We start from the raw sequence: 15,992 nt of genomic DNA on the forward strand, positions 1-15,992 counted from the left end.
GTTCCCCTTAAAAGCCAGTAGTTTGTGATATATGAATAAAATTAGAATTTTAACCTTTGTCTTGAAGAATGCCAAATTGTTAAATAGACCTTTTCGAAAAATCTCATCAAAAATTTGACTGAATGAGACTGAATTTTTTCTGGCTCAAATCAAAACTTTTCTAAAAATCGTATTTTTATTATGTATTTGTTGTCATTTCTTTTATTGACGTTGAGTTTTTAATTACTGTGAAATCGGGTAACTTGCATCAGTGGAGGGAAACTTGCATATAGACCTTTTTTCAAAGTGGACGTCCTGTTGCATAATTATGTAGTCCAGCCATAAAAACAATGATAGAGCCATGCACAATTACTGTATCATGCATATTGTAATAATTATGCATGGTTTTATCATTGTTTTTCTGCTGGACTACATAATTATTCAACAGGGTGGCCTCTTTGAAAAAAGGTCTATTTCAAAACATGTGTAACAGTGCAAGAACTAAGCACCCCTGATTGCAGCTCCGCTTGCAGCTCTATTCTACCATTTTAGAATCTCATATTTGTGAATCTCATAAATCAGGTTTGTTTTAATTTAACCTTGTATTTTAATAACTAGCCAGGCATTCATTTGTTCAAGTAAGAATTCCAAATTTCTATTGTTTGATACTTCCTATTTAGAAAGTAGTGGGAATATTTTCCAAACTAGGAAAAAGGGCACTCTCTCTTCTATACCATTGGAAAGAGCACAAAAACTGAATTCCCATGGTGATTTTTAGAAAATTCCACAGCCAGAATTGATCACAATCTTCAATTTTAAAAAACAGCCTTAAAGTCAAGTCTACATGAAACGAAAATCTGTATTACTCCTGACTGACTGATGTCAGTTACCCGATCTCACAATATTTAACATGATATCTTGATTAGGAAAAGGTAAGTATTGTATCGTGCCAAGGCCTCCAAAGGCCTAGACAGTTAGTAAATTATTGCTCTGCCTAAATATGTTTCAAAGATTACTCCTGAACATGTGGACTGTCATAAATTGTTCTAATGTTGACATCCCCCATTTAATTCTGACACCCTTTTTTAAACCTGGGAATAACAAAAGGTCTGAATCCCTGAACCCTAATAAATGGTCAGAGAGAAAAATATATATTTTTTTCAATTAGTGATTCCATCCTTCATTTCTAAGAAGTGTGTTGGAATTACATGAGGGATGTTGACATTAGACCAATTTACAATATCATTCATTTTACTTGTACCTATCTAGAATCATTGACATGCTCTTTGACATATGAAAAGCATATCAGATCACTGAATCAAGAGTGAAGGATTTGATTCTTATAAAGTTGATGCTTATAAGAAAAATAAATAAAACTAGATGATAAATAAAGCTGATCATAATACTTTTGCTAATGCCATATTAACAAAATGTTTTATTCTTTACTAATTTACTAATTTACTTTAGTAATTTTTTATGTAAAATGTTTTTAATGTTTACTTGACAACAATAAGAAACAGGTTTTTAAGAGCAAGAATACCATGAATCGAACAGATTACAAAGGAACAGGAAAAGGGACTAATGCATCTGCCTTGGTAAAATTGGGGCGCATGTTTTATGCCATTCACCCAGATAGTCATACACATCAACATGTTCATCAAGTTCCTGATTATGTGGTTGATGTAAGTCCTTCTTCAAAACTTAAGACATTCTTTATTTAAAAGGATTCTGCTTTTGATGGTTAATTCATACTACTAATTTTACTACTGTACCTATTACTTCAATCTGACTTTTATTCCAATAAAAAAGGCACTAAAATCGTTTCAATTAATTTTCAGGCATTTCCTTTCTTCACTGCACTGATAGTGCTTGAGTTCGTCATCATGCTTTTGAAAGGGAAGAATCATCATCGTATATTTTACATTTTTACCAATGTTTCTGGAGGAATGATTGAGCAAATCTTCAACAAGATGTTCATGAAACCTTTCTTCTTCCTCCTTTATTGTTATCTCTTCCAACATTACCGTGTCTGTGATCTGCCATGGGATTCAGTGTGGACTTGGTATTTTGTGTTTCTGACTGTGGATTTCTTTTATTATTGGTTCCACAGAGCAAGCCATGGTTCGTATTTTAAATTTATCCTAACACCATATAATCATCATATAACTGGAGTAGTTGACACTAAAATATAACGAGAGCTGTGTTCTGTATGATGACAATCCTTTGCAGTATAAAATATAAAGTTTATATTTCATAGCAGAAATAAACCAGTTTGCCTTTAAAATGGGAAAAATGAAACAACAAGCCCAAACTAAGATTGTGTTCCATTTGAGCTTTCTAGTGAGATGATATTGCTTATTTTTCAGAGGTTAACATAATTTGGTGTGCACATCAAATGCATCATAGCTCTGAAGATTATAACATGACCACCGCATTGAGACAAAGTTTCATTCAATCACAATTCTCTTCCGTAAGTAGAAATACAAAAGAAAAAACAAAAATTCAAACGTTATTCGAGGATGTTTTTTTTGTTTCTAAAATTAACGATGTTGTCATGGAGATAATTTAGAACAAAATACGGTTAATGAAATTTTGCCATTCTTTACACTTGGATCTATTATTCCCATAGTTTATTACTCCTCCATCTTATGTTTCTCTTCTTCAGATCATCTATTTACCCATGAGCTTGTTCATTCCACCCTCTTTATTTTTGATTCACGGTCAATTCAACCTGCTCTACCAGTTCTGGATACATACTGAGGTAAGAAAATTATTTTGCTCTATCTCATCTAAAAGCTTTTGAATAAAATCATGTGTCTTAAAAACACTCTTCTTTTTCCTTTGCGATTTCCATTTCAATAAATCGTTCTTGATAAGGTTGTTGTTAGATTAAATCTTAAGATTATTTTACTCGGCTAAAAATATCCCTTAATTTTTTATTAAATTCATATATTTCTTTTTTCTTAACTACAGGCTGTTGAAAAGCTGGGTCCCTTAGAATACATTCTTAATACAGCCAGTCATCACAGAGTGCACCATGGCAAGTCTTTAAATTTTCTTTGATCGTCAAAAACCAACGATGTAGTATTTTTCTGTTTAGATTTATGCAAAGCAAATAGAAACCTTCAGAAATAAATTCGAGACTAAGTTAAATTAATCTTCTTGAGTAATTAAAGAAATATTTCCCTCGGTTTTTCAGGTCGAAATCCCTATTGCATTGACAAGAATTACGGTATGTCTTTAACATATTGAAACCATTTTTCAAGAATACCAATTGAACACAAACCTTGAATGTCACTCACATGTCATCCACACTTGTAATCTTTTTCCTGAGTAATGTAGTTTTTTCATAACACATTGTTTATAGTTGCATGGGGGTGATGGGTGATAAAAAGAAGGTATTGGAGCGCGGTAACAGAAAAAAATGATTGATACGGTGAAATGAAATTATTTTGCATGAAACTTTGACGTTCCATATTGTTTATTAATTGTTGTTTAATCGAATTTCTTTCAATTGTACTGTTCGCCCCTTTCGTCGTATGTTAATTTGGCCATTTTGTCCGTTTGTACTCTCGTATCGTTTTTGTCTTTCGGGTACTAAAATCTTTCACAATTTTTTTGAAATGAGTTGGTCGTGTAAAATATATACTGATCCATCAATTTGATGTTACTAAATGGGTTAAAGGTTCTAACGTCTGAAAGTCTTTCATGTAATCTTCTACTCATGTTTCATGTTTAGTTCTAAATAGATTTTCATAATTTTTGATTCGATTAGTTCTCAATTAACATGATTTGACTAGATAGTTTCTCTCTGTTTGTTGTGTGGATCTTAGAGCACCTTTTCAGAGTGTGTTGATTACTCTCTAAAAAAGCCCAACTAATCCTAAAAATTTGAATCCCACCCACAATTTTACCCTTAATGTTCTATGCTTTTGTCTTTCAGGTGGCACGCTTATCATTTGGGATCGTCTTTTTGGTAAGTATTCGAACAAGTATTTTTCTATAACATCCCCTTCTCATAGACCCAGTGGGATTTTTTCAGCCAGTGGGATTGTGGGAAGGGGTCCCGTTGGATCTGTGAGAAGGGGGTGTTTTAAGTCATCTTCTTTTTTCTTGAAAAATGACGTCATTATATGATCATAAACTTAACTGAATAGAACTTTTGATTCAAGAACTTCATTTAACAAGCTGATTCTTTAATCGTTGTGTTTGCTTTTGCTTCATCAAATTTCGTTCGGTTTTAAAGGGACATTTGGAGAGGAGAAAGAAGAAGTTGCATACGGATTGGTTCACGAACAATTGACTGCAAACCCCTTCAAACTTCAGGTGTGTGGTTTTAATAATCATCTTGATTCTTCTACTTTGGAAGTAAAAATGTCTGACGAAGAATATTCAATCGCAGCCTCACCTCTTGTGGAAATATTGATTGGTTTAAAGTTTAGAAAGGATTCTTCATTACAGAGAATTTTCTTTTTTATTTTCTATTTTATTTTCAGGTCCACCATTTTTACGAATTGATGAAAAGATTCATGCGTTTACAAAAATGGTCTGATAAGGTAGCTAATTTCGCCACTTTGATGCAGTTTGTCTGCTTTCCGTGAAGCCGCTATTTCTTCATACGTTACAAAGAAACTAGTTGTCCCAAAGTACTAACAAATAATCGAGTGGAAATAACTTTTCTAGCCTAGCCCTCAATATTTAATCTCAACTGAGTTTTCTGATTTCCTGTTATTGATTGATCAAAATGAAATGATCGTGCATACCATTTTTTCTTCCGCGAATTCGGACGCTTCAGAGAAGAGAAGAGTTTCGATTTATTTTCCAATCTTGTTCCTTCTTCAGTTGAGTTGTTTGTTCCGAGGACCTGGTTGGATGGCCGAATGTGAAAAAGAAGGTTTGACGCCTGAACAAATGGAATTACCGGAGGTTTGTTTTCTTCACAATTGAAAAATTATCGATTCCCTAGGCTATAAAGCCTCGCAGGGTAACCCCCTTCTTAATAACTAGATGGTTTGTTTGATAGAATTACAGAAAAAAGTTAAAATTGTTAGATATATTCGATCATTTTGTGAGTGTGACCTCGATAACTGTCTGACTGTCATTCGTTCTGAGAACTTTGAGAACTTTTACAACAATGGAACAACAATATGGTACCGAATCAACGGCTCCACGGCTCCAAGGTTGATAGATTTCCTTTCTTCTCTTTTGAAAGCCAGGTGTTCATTCAAAAGATGTTTTTCTATTTTAAATTCAATAAAAGAAATATGATTAAACGATTGACTTTTTATTTTAATGTTTTTTGTTTTCATAATGACCCATAAAGTCTCTCAAAATGGAAAAATGAGCTAAAATTGCTTGATACACGGCCAATTTTCGTTCTGTTTACTTGATATTTTTCTCGCAAATTTACATGGGATCAAAGCTAATTGTATGTAATAGTTTATTTCAAGTTGACGAACAGGTAGCAACAAAGGCTAATAAAAGTCAACGCTACTTTACAATTTGTAAGGTGATTACAGTTGAGGCACAAGGGCCTCTAAACCGTTCTTGTACAAAAATTATTTTTAAAATATAATTTTTCACGAGGGCTTCCTCGTACCCTCCATTTAAAATCGTCATTCGATATGGCTTTATTCATCTCGTCTGCTCTCTTTTTCCACTCTTTGATTTGTTCCCTCTCCATTTTTGTCAAGTCGTCGGTGATACTTAATTTCACGTACTTCTCGTGTTGTTTCAATTCAGTCAACTTCTTCATGAATCTGTATTTGTTATGACTGTCTTTGAATACAACTTTGATTGGGCGCATAACCTTAGATTCTTTTCCAACACGAGAGACGTAGGTTGGTTGAGTCTTTAAATTAACGTCATTCAGAAGCTCAGTAACGAAATCGATATCTTCTTTATTTTCATTTTCATTTACCCCATGGATAATGATATTTGCGTCTGTCGATAGTTTTCCTTTGGTCCTCAATTTGTTCGTCGATTTTTTTCCTCTCGTAGTAGCTGTTTCATGCTATTTACGCTTAATTGATCATTGTTTTTAGTCGCTTCAGCAAAACTTTTCTTACGTGGTTCTGTTGCGGTTTGAATTTTTGCAGTCTTGTTATTCAACGTCTCTTCTATCTTGGATGTTAGTTTTGTTTCTAGCGTGGAAAACTGGCTCTGTATTAGATTGGTAACTTGATTTTTATCCTTGATGTATTCCTGATATCTTGCCTGTAAATCTTTGATCATTGTGTTTTAGACTTTTTTCACTCTCACTTTTGACTTTTATTATACTTTCGCACGATTCGATTTCTTTATAACTGTGCGTGCAGCTTTTAATTCTTTCCACTTGATTATGAACTTTTCTACCGAGTTCTTTTGCCGGAGAGCAACAAGTTATACACACGTATTTTCGGTAACCTTTATTTAAAAACATATTTAACTGGTATGGTGGTAGTCCAGTGCAGGCATAATGTAGCGTTCGTTGGCATTTATGACATTGAATTCTCATTTTTTCATCGTCTTTTATACAATTATGCTCGGTACATCGATTGTTGTCACTCGCATCTTCATCAGGGATCAGGATCTTGCCAGATGATGTCGTTTTTGGTTGAAATTTGGCTATTTTTTCCATATTTTTAAAATTGTATTGAAAATTCTTCATTTTGAAAAATAAACGAAGAGCACAACCTTTCTGTTTGACGTCAAATTTTGTATGAAGCTAAGCTAAGCAAAAATTTAATTCGAAACCCGTGTATTCCACTAGCCCCTTACGATGAAAGTTAAAGTCAATCGTTTTCAAAAATTATGCTCATTTTCTCTCCTCTCTCTCTCTCTGGTAAGCTTGCTTTTTCGAAATTTTTGATATATTTGTCTTTTGAAGGTCGAGCACCCAATCGTACCAAGAGATGTCAAACATTTCGAAATGGAGAATCGCTTGGAAAGTCTGTACGTTTTGTTTAATTTTGGTGTGGCTGATATCATGGTGCAAGAATTCTTCGCTAGGAGAATGGTAAGCAAGACTGATATCCCAGCTAGGTGCAGGATTCCAATCTTTTTCTACAGAAAGCCTGTTGATTATATTTCGATGAATTTCATGACAGAGAAGGCACTGTAGAAAAGCTGCTAAGACGATTCTCATTGTATTGCCTGTCAAATATTGACAGGTTTCAACATTATAAATTGTTGCTGTTTATCTGTAGGACCTTTCAGTGAGTGCGCTGTACACATGTCTGGCTTACTTGTTCGGGACGTTTACGTCTCTTGGAGTTGTGCTTGAAAACAGGTAAGAAGGTTTATTATTTTGAACATGTTCTGTAGTGGGTTTCTTAATTATTTAAGAATCATAGGAATGGGATAAAATTTGGGCGAGGAACAAATTGGAACAAAGGAATAAAGTGAATGATAAAATTATTCTTGAACCTCTTTGACCCCCGTGGGGTTAACTTAGGCAAAATGGCTGCTGGTTATGTGGGAGCCATAAGGGTCTTTTTTTCAACCTTGAGTACTTCAAAGGTGGTACAAAAACCATAAAAGAAGCAATTCAGCCTCTATAAGGGCTCCGAAATTGCGAAAATCGAAGATTGACTCCTACAGAGGGTCGAAAATTTTTAAATTTGCGATCAAACTTTGATAGCTTTGCCCGAAAGTTTTGGAAAGGATAGTCTCTCTGAGGATTATCCTGTCACCTTGCAAATATATTACAATGCCGAACGGGCCTCTAGTATATATTTTTTAGAGACTCTTCTTATCAGTCATTTGCAAACTCTGAAAAATTTCTCTTTATGCTCACGCATGCGCAGATGGTACTGGCCATTGTTAGAAGTTGTTCGATGTAGCGCAATGATCGCTGGAGATGCTTACCTCACCCTCAATTCACTCTCGAACCCAGGTAAGCGAATCCTTAAATAATTTGTCAACCTTGAACCGAGGATAATTATTGTTGACGTTCAGTTTCAACATTTTATGTATTCACAGTGTCTTCTATTTGACAACACATGCAAGTTTTGAGTTGGTTGGGAACTGAAAGAAGCCTTACGTGTATGTCTTAAAGTAAGCCTTAAATGCTAAAGGTTGGGAGTAGAAAAAAAGATAGTAGTATTATTGTACCCTTTTCATTTTTCTTCATTCGACAACGTGGTAAATAATTAGTTGCTCTTCATTATCATAACAAAGTTTAAGATAATAGAAATGAATGTTATTACTTGCGTCGGACTTTGATTTCCGAAAATCTTAAACTCTTATGGTTCCATGAAACGGCGTGGTATGAAGGATATCGTTGAAGGGCGTCAAAAGCACCATTCAAATGAACGCCATGGCAAGCATTCGCCCACCACGCTCCGTAGAAGGTAAGGGCGCAATTTCCGGGTGTCCATTTATCATTATCCCTGTCGAAGGTTGTAAATTTCATTCCATTATGACCGCTCATCCCGTCTCCTGCATTCCCAGAATATCCTGAAATATGCAGCACGAACCCAGTGGCTTCACTCGCAACTTCGAAATTCGAATATTTGGCCCACATTTTTGTCCCACCTTTCTGAATCATATCAAAACGAACTTCACTACCTACCCAATGTGCCTGTGCGGTCAAGTGATAGAGATTTTTGTTGCCCAACCAAAACTCGCGATACAAACGACCGAATCCCTGTCTATAGGCTCCCCAGCTTCGTTGAAAGTTCGTACTCCCATCGACACGTCGCTGCACTAGGGTCCAGCCCCCTCCATCAGTTTGTTGATCACAATTGACTTGAACGACCACACCTGGCATGTTTTTATTGATACGGTACAAACCATTTGTTCTCTCACCTTGTGCATAATGATCCTTGCAATCTCTCCGCACCGGTTTGGCTCGACAATCACAATAAAACTTCTCTACTAAATCGTAATCTTCCACACAGAAACATGAACCGCACGATCCATCCTTCGTTTGACAAAATCCATTCCGAACTCGGTCTTTGGTTTTTAGGAATTCCAACTGCTCAATCTTTTGACTTTGTTGTGACACCTTGCTTGAGAGAGCTTGAATCTGTGATTTCAATACACTGATATCTGTTGATGGTTCAACCAGAGGTGTCAGCAGGCTCACCGTGAAGATGGCGATAAGAAGCAACTTCATTTTGAACCACGTCACTTGAATGTTTTTCTGTTGAACTTCAAAAATGAACTACCTTGTTCTACACGTTGGCACTCCCTTTTATTGATTTGCTTTCGATTTTTTTCTCCTTTATGGTTGCGAAGGAGTGTTTATTTTTTGCAGATTGCCCCTTTTGATTCTTCGCTGCTCTCATCAGCTGGGGTTAGGCTACAGTGTTGTTGCTTTCTCTGAACACAGGGATCTGGTCTCTCTTTTCTTTTCTTATATTCTCGGGTATCCCATTGTTATAAATTGCAAAATTCATTCTACTAAACGCGCATGATTAGAAAAGAAAACCGCTCCTAGCCTCTAGACCAATAATTTATTTATTGGACCGCTAACAGACTATCATCATTCACACAGCCTTCAAATGTTCTGATTGTTGAGTGTTTTCACAGATGTGTAAATCTCCAGAAGCCAACCCACGCTTTCAGTCAACAGAGGTGTTTGGACATCAGATGAAGTGTTTGCGAAAGTTTCAATAAAAAATCTCTCAAAATGATATAAAAAGTATTGTGTTTGCAATCATTTCTATTTCATCGATATTGCATCCGGGAAACTTCTTGGACTATTTATTACACTCTTCTCTAATGTATCATAAACCCGATGGAACTCCCTACTTCTGAAAAAAAACGATCACAAAATCTTTCCCGGTGGCCGGAAACATTTTACTAACACTGACTAAAAAGTATTCGCCGGATCACCGGAGATACGAGTGCTTGTTCGAGCCCGGATCAATTGACGTCACATGCTCAGCCTAAACAATTAGGACACCTTTACTTTACCTGTGAATAAACACATTTCATTTCCAAAGTTTTGCCCCGAATTTGACATTGATGTACATGTGAAGAAATTTCTTTTCGTTTTCTAGTTATCCCAGACATTATGACGATGGGAGTTCGAGCGATCAACGTCATGTCTTTGTTGGCTTCTCTCTATGTGTTGCTGACTGGGAAAGCTGGTAGGCATGTTCAACAACAGAAGAAAGTGGATTGAAGAATCATTTGCATCCTTGTTGTTCCTTTTCATTTTCTATCTCGATAAATACCGAAGGATAGGGAACATTTTAAATTCGAAAAAATTACGTATATTTTTACTAACTTTTCTTTACTTTGTCTTTTGAATTTGTATGTAAGAACCATTTTATGCAGCAGTTGTTCGAGGTGAGCTGGAATCACTTTTTCAAATCTCAATCGCAAGGCTTTATGTAGTTGTTTTCTCTGTTACCTTAAGGTGATAAGTACGGATGGCTGAGCCTCCGTTCTTTTCATTTTGAATATTAACCTAGATTACAGAAATTGAAAAGTGAAAAAACTTGGTTTCCAAGAAACAAGGACGAGTTGTCTTTTGCTAATTTTGTTTTTTCATATCCCTAACTAATTGTTTATAGCGATAACCTAATTTAGTTTTCTCAAAATTTTTGTTTTTGGTAATACTTTCTTTGGGTCATTTACCCACTTTTGGCCTTGAAATACATTAATGTCACGGGAGTGATTTTGGCAAGAAGTAATTTAGACAAACTTTTCAAGACAGTTCAAAAAAGGTTCACGATCTTTGCTTTTTGCCAGAATAAGTTCTCTCGGGTAGTAGATATTTTTCATCTTTATACAACCCCTGCCTCAAAGCCCCGTTGGAACTTTTTTCCTGAGTGGGGACAAAAACTCCTATCGAAATCCCAATGGGGATAGAAATTCTATTGCTCTAAGGTTAAAAAATCCAGTGGGGATGGATTCGGAGTTCAATTTTTAAACATGGAATTTCGAATGGGAATGAAATCAAAATCAATTTTCCAGTGGGGCTGTAATTTCAGGGTATTTTCCCACCGGGGACGAAATTTTTGCCAAATTTTCCAATGGGGCTGGGGTCCAAGCGGGTCTGTGACACAGGGTGTATTTGTAAACAATATAAAGGAATTTTTATTAAAAAAATCAATTTTTTTAGTCGACCTGTAAATAATGTTTTTTAATTTTCATCACAATTCAAAAAGTTTTCATAAATTTTTGGATCATATATTTTACAAAGATTTTATATACACAAGTATTAATTCATAGAATAGATTTTATATAGGAAAGACATCAGTATCATAACCACGCTCAAATTTCTAGTCAAATATCGACCTAAGTCCAAGTTGAATCCCGGAGAAGCAAAGGATCAGAGTTCTCTTATTACTGATTTTAATTACTTTGTCATTCAAAAAGTTGTATTCATAAACGATCCTGTTGTCTATACAAGGCCACTAACAGTCCGGGATATGCTCAGGTAATCGGATACAATACAATAAGATTTCCTGAGACGAAATATAAGACCTTACCTTTTTTTGCTCTCTTGATAACAAGAGTTGATCCAAGTCAAAATTTGGCACACACATTCCTCAGGGAATTGACTATTTACTTTTTTAGACCAATTATCCTATACCAATATCGTCTAAACAAAATCCTTAAGTCTTATCTAAGGCTATTTGACTTATTATGTTCCATATATACCAAAATTCCGCACTTACTAAGTTACTTTATGTGTTGAACCCTTTTTTCGGATTCCAGTGCTAAAAACATGATAATTTTAAACTCAGGGAACTTCTTTCTAAAGCCCTTGTTAGAATACAATAGCTATTTATAAGAACAAAGGGAATTTTCTCTTTTTGCTCACTTTCGGTTTGAGTGACGTCATCAAAAAAATTTGTCAAAGTTACCTTATATGACAAGGATCTTGTGTACCAAATTTCATCCAAAAAGACCCACTAGATCAAAAGTTGAGGAGTGGTACAGGAACAGCCCCCTAGTTTTGAACCGCCCTAAAAATTATGAAATTGAAAAGGGTTAACAGCCAAACGCTTTTTCTAAGCACCGATTGGTTCATTTAGGTCAATTACATCATAATTTTGAGATTCAACCAATCAGATCGAATTGTAACGGAAGCTTTTGGATTGTTATAGGCAAGTACGGTACAGATTTTAGTCTACTACCCAAAACCCATCTTCTGAACTTGGATTTATATTTATTACACAAGAGCATCAAGTATAAATTTTAAGTTTCTTATTTTTTTATTTCGAGGAAAATATTAAACAATTAAAAAATCTATTTATATATGTACAACTTCTAAAAATAAATAAATACAAATTTAATTCTTACAACGAGTTATGAAATACCCCAGGGTTTTCAGATCCTTAAAGATGAGATGACTTTGATTTTACTTTAGATGGGATTTTTTTGAGAGAGGCCCACAAATTAGGCATGGTGAAAGTTTTTTTGCCAAAACACTGACGTTGCAGGCTAAACTCCTAACCCCAAAAATGAGTAAAAATTGATGATTTCCAAAAGTGGAATTCAACTAAAAAGATTGTTATCAGGAAAGTATTTGTAATCATTGTATGGCATAAATAGTTAAACTACGTCCAATTCCAACCGAAAATAATGTTGTACTTTATTGAACATTAACCAACCTCCAAATTTGTTTATTTCAAAGGACACCTGTCAAGGAGGCGTAGAAACTTTGTCATTTTTATACTCAACCAGGCGAAACGCTCGTATCACATTAGACAGCGGTATGGACATATCTCCCAGTAAATAAACGAGCGGTTGCAAGATATTCCGCACGCCTGTGGTCATGTTCCAGAACAACACAAACGTGGGCTGTAAAAATGAATTAAAAACAGCTGCAAAAAGTGGTTTCAGTGCATGGTCTCCAGTCAATCTTATAACACCCACAATGAGTTTTTTGAAGACGGTAACGAGGATAAGTTTGAGAGTTTCCAACAAGAAAATGATGAAGAAATCGAGAAAGATTTGCAAAACTCCGTTCACTTCCTGCCAAACACGTTGAACTTGAGGGTTGATCCTGAAATCAAAAGATGAAAAACTAAGCTCAAAATTCAAAGCCACCAAACCTTGAAAGAAATGCGTTCTCAGATGAGAGGATGTAATTATACGGGTAACCAAAAAGATCACGATCGCGTCGATTAAAAATATAGATAATTTCTAAGGTAGCCTGGACTTACTCTTCTTGGACGAAAGTTGGTATCTTTCTTTTCTTTGCTTCGGGAACTGTATAGACATTGTAGTAACTCTTCTCGTACAAAAATCTGTAAGAAATGTTTGTATATCAAACAAAAAATTACCTTTGAAGAACTCCAGATGATGGGGGGGGGGTTGAAAATTTGAATTTCCTGAAGGGGTTGCCAGTTAAGAAGGTGTTTTCCTACCTAAGGGGGGTCTTCATGAAACTATGTACAACAATTTCGAAATTTATTTATTTTTGAAAAAAACACTTTTCTCCTCATTCCCAATTAGATTCAAATATATGATGCCTTACTTTTCAGTGTGACCTTTTTTGACATCACCATCTATCGTTTCCAGTTCCTTTTCAGGCATCATTAACACGGTTTCACATCGATTCAAAGTCCACCATTGTTTTTCATAATCCACCACAACTTGGCTACCATTATTGTTTGCAGCAGTACCGTTGGTATCATTATTCTTATACTTGGATCGAACGCTTTTCCTCCTGCTACTTATGATGGGTAAGCCATCTGTTTTCGGAGAGTTGTATGTCTGTACAGGTGCCCTAAATATGAAGTTTGACTTTAGTATCACGGTTAGCCCTCGACTTTCTCGTATCCCGTGCACTAAAATGTCTCGACTTTCTTATTTTTCATTGAAAAGCAATTACAAGTTTAAAATACACTTCTGGTCACCATGCAATTCATTCATAAATAGGAAAAATCCTTGAATCTTTTAGGCTGATAACCATCGAGGCGATTGGCCATAGTGGCATTATGAATTGTGAGGGTTATTATTCAAATAAATTTGCTTTATTAATGTACACACATAGAAATATTTCTTTATACCCTTGATGAGCTTGCTCTTTCCTTGGATAATATTTTACAGAAGGATCTTCATGGAGCGTTGAATCAGCGTATACAGCATCTACATTTTGTGCGACATCGTTGTAAGAGTCTTCCATGTCCCAAGAATTATCGTCGTTGTTTTTCATCGTTTCATTCACATACTTGATTTTTCGACTGTTATTGTTGTTTGTGACGTCATTCAATGGTTCCATAGTTCGATCCGTTACTGAATAAACGAAATAAAGAATTAATGTTATGTAAAGGGTGGCTCGGTTTGGAATGAAAAAGAATATAGTGACACAAAATACTCCATTCACTTTTGAAATAAATTCTTTGCAGCATTATTTTGCTATACAGTGAAACGGAAACACTATTTTATTTGAAAGAGACTTCAAAAATACAGTTAATCAAGCAGCAAATTTTCCAACACAAAAGATACCTTGAAATTGGGTGTAAGGGGGTTGATCTGCTTTACTGAGGGAAAATTTCTCTTTCTTTTTATTTCCTCGAACCATTCGTTCATGCAATTGACTTTTGTCTTCCAATTCTACACTTTGGAAACCAGCATTTGTTTGCCCATTGCCTGCAATAAATACGTGTTTCCAGTAAAGTGAAAAAAAAGAATGAAATAACCAAACAATAGTGCAGCGAAAACAAATCTAAGTGACATCCTTTCCTGCTTTAAGTAATCTGCCAATTATATCTGGATACACGATAGATAAGGGAGAGTCAACCATGGTTTAGATACCTTTGATTTCTTGGTTTGTTGATTTCAAAGCAGAATTTGATGGTAAGGAAGGGCTGCCAGAAAAACTGTCCCAATCTGATCCTGAATCCTGTGATAAAAATGAAAAATATTAACAGGCCAACATCAACATTTCTTTATTTCTTTCCAACATTTCAGCTGTTTTTTATTGAACGTATATAGTAAAATTTTTTAAATCTTTTCCAGAATTTTACATACTTTTTCAAACAATATTTATACGTTCTTAAAAGTTTGATCTCATGGTTGATTGAAATTTGATTGACGTTTTTGCTTACGTTAATTTGTAATTTCCTGCAAACTTGTAATTTCCCTCCTAGCTTTTGTAATTTCCCTCCTAGATTTTGTAATTTCCCGCAAAAGTGAAATTTTCATCGTTTGGAAATTCATCACCTTTTTCGACTTTCTTACTAACTTCAAAGGCTTAAGTAAATGGAATACTATCCAATTAAAACTCGATTCGCGTTTCTATGACTTTTTTGAGACCTCTTTTTAAATTTTCAGATTGATTTCCAGTGTTAAATTGACGTCTTTCAAAATTGTTAGAATTTCAATCCAAACCATGAGAGTAGCCAGGAATCCCATGCTTGTTTTCGTGAAATTCTGGATAAATTACCCTCGGTCAAATTTCGAAATGTTTTAAATTTCCCTCGTTGCACTCGGGAAATTTCAAAAAATTTCAAAATTGACCTCGGTAAATTTATCTCGAATTTCCCTTATAACCATGAGATTACTAGTACAAATTACTTTTGCGATCAGTCAAATTTCTTAAATCAATTCATAAAGCAGTATCGTTTAAAGTATCAATTTATGCAAAAAATGAATTTTATGTTTCCGAAACATCAAGAATGGAAACTAATATTAATTGCAGAGAAAAGTTATAAAAATATATTACAAATTAAGAATGACTTGAAAAGAACCTCACCATGATGGCTCAGTAGTAAAACATGTTTGTAAATTTCAAAATAATCGTTGTATTATCATATTTTTGAGCTGAAAGAGAAAATGATTGTTGTATTGTCATGCTTTTGAGCTGAAAGAGAAATACTAGAGTGAAGTGAATAGTATTTTTTTAAATTTCAGTCGCAAATTCCCAGACCGGAAAATTATTTGAAGCATTCCATTTAAAAGCTCTTTTAAAATCTATTCCATAAAAATTGGCAGCCCATACTTTTTTTAACATTGCTTGAGAGAAGAAAAAAAAGTTTGGGAGATATTTCTAAAAGTTAAAAACGAAGATCAAAAAATTCTAGTGTATACTTTCTAGTGAAATTTAAAGCCTCGCTGAT

The 15,992-nt window shown here is 34.8% G+C and overlaps 3 protein-coding genes across 3 annotated transcripts; 1 reads left to right on the top strand and 2 right to left on the bottom strand.

The window, feature by feature from the left end:
- The first annotated feature begins 1,453 nt into the window (after positions 1-1,453).
- LOC136807197 (alkylglycerol monooxygenase-like) lies at positions 1,454-10,402 on the top strand. Its single transcript, XM_067063782.1, has 14 exons — positions 1,454-1,661; positions 1,818-2,100; positions 2,346-2,449; positions 2,645-2,740; positions 2,953-3,019; positions 3,179-3,211; positions 3,923-3,955; positions 4,226-4,305; positions 4,476-4,535; positions 4,822-4,905; positions 6,848-6,976; positions 7,167-7,249; positions 7,767-7,855; positions 9,969-10,402. Exons 1-14 carry the CDS (start codon positions 1,521-1,523, stop codon positions 10,091-10,093), a joined length of 1,407 nt encoding a protein of 468 aa, XP_066919883.1. The 5' UTR covers positions 1,454-1,520; the 3' UTR covers positions 10,094-10,402.
- Positions 8,065-9,198, bottom strand: LOC136807200 (microfibril-associated glycoprotein 4-like). Its single transcript, XM_067063784.1, has one exon. The coding sequence runs from the start codon at positions 9,077-9,079 to the stop codon at positions 8,165-8,167; it is 915 nt and encodes a 304-aa protein (XP_066919885.1). The 5' UTR covers positions 9,080-9,198; the 3' UTR covers positions 8,065-8,164.
- A 1,738-nt stretch (positions 10,403-12,140) lies between the features above and the next one.
- Positions 12,141-15,698, bottom strand: LOC136807198 (uncharacterized). Its single transcript, XM_067063783.1, has 7 exons — positions 15,629-15,698; positions 14,689-14,776; positions 14,380-14,523; positions 13,941-14,166; positions 13,406-13,657; positions 13,092-13,175; positions 12,141-12,931 (listed from the first exon to the last, which is right to left on the bottom strand). The coding sequence occupies exons 1-7, from the start codon at positions 15,629-15,631 to the stop codon at positions 12,568-12,570; spliced, it is 1,161 nt and encodes a 386-aa protein (XP_066919884.1). The 5' UTR covers positions 15,632-15,698; the 3' UTR covers positions 12,141-12,567.
- Between the last annotated feature and the right edge of the window lie 294 nt (positions 15,699-15,992).

The sequence above is a fragment of the Clytia hemisphaerica genome, unplaced genomic scaffold (assembly GCF_902728285.1).
Source record: "Clytia hemisphaerica strain Z4C2 unplaced genomic scaffold, Clytia hemisphaerica genome assembly, whole genome shotgun sequence".
NCBI lineage: Eukaryota > Metazoa > Cnidaria > Hydrozoa > Leptothecata > Clytiidae > Clytia > Clytia hemisphaerica.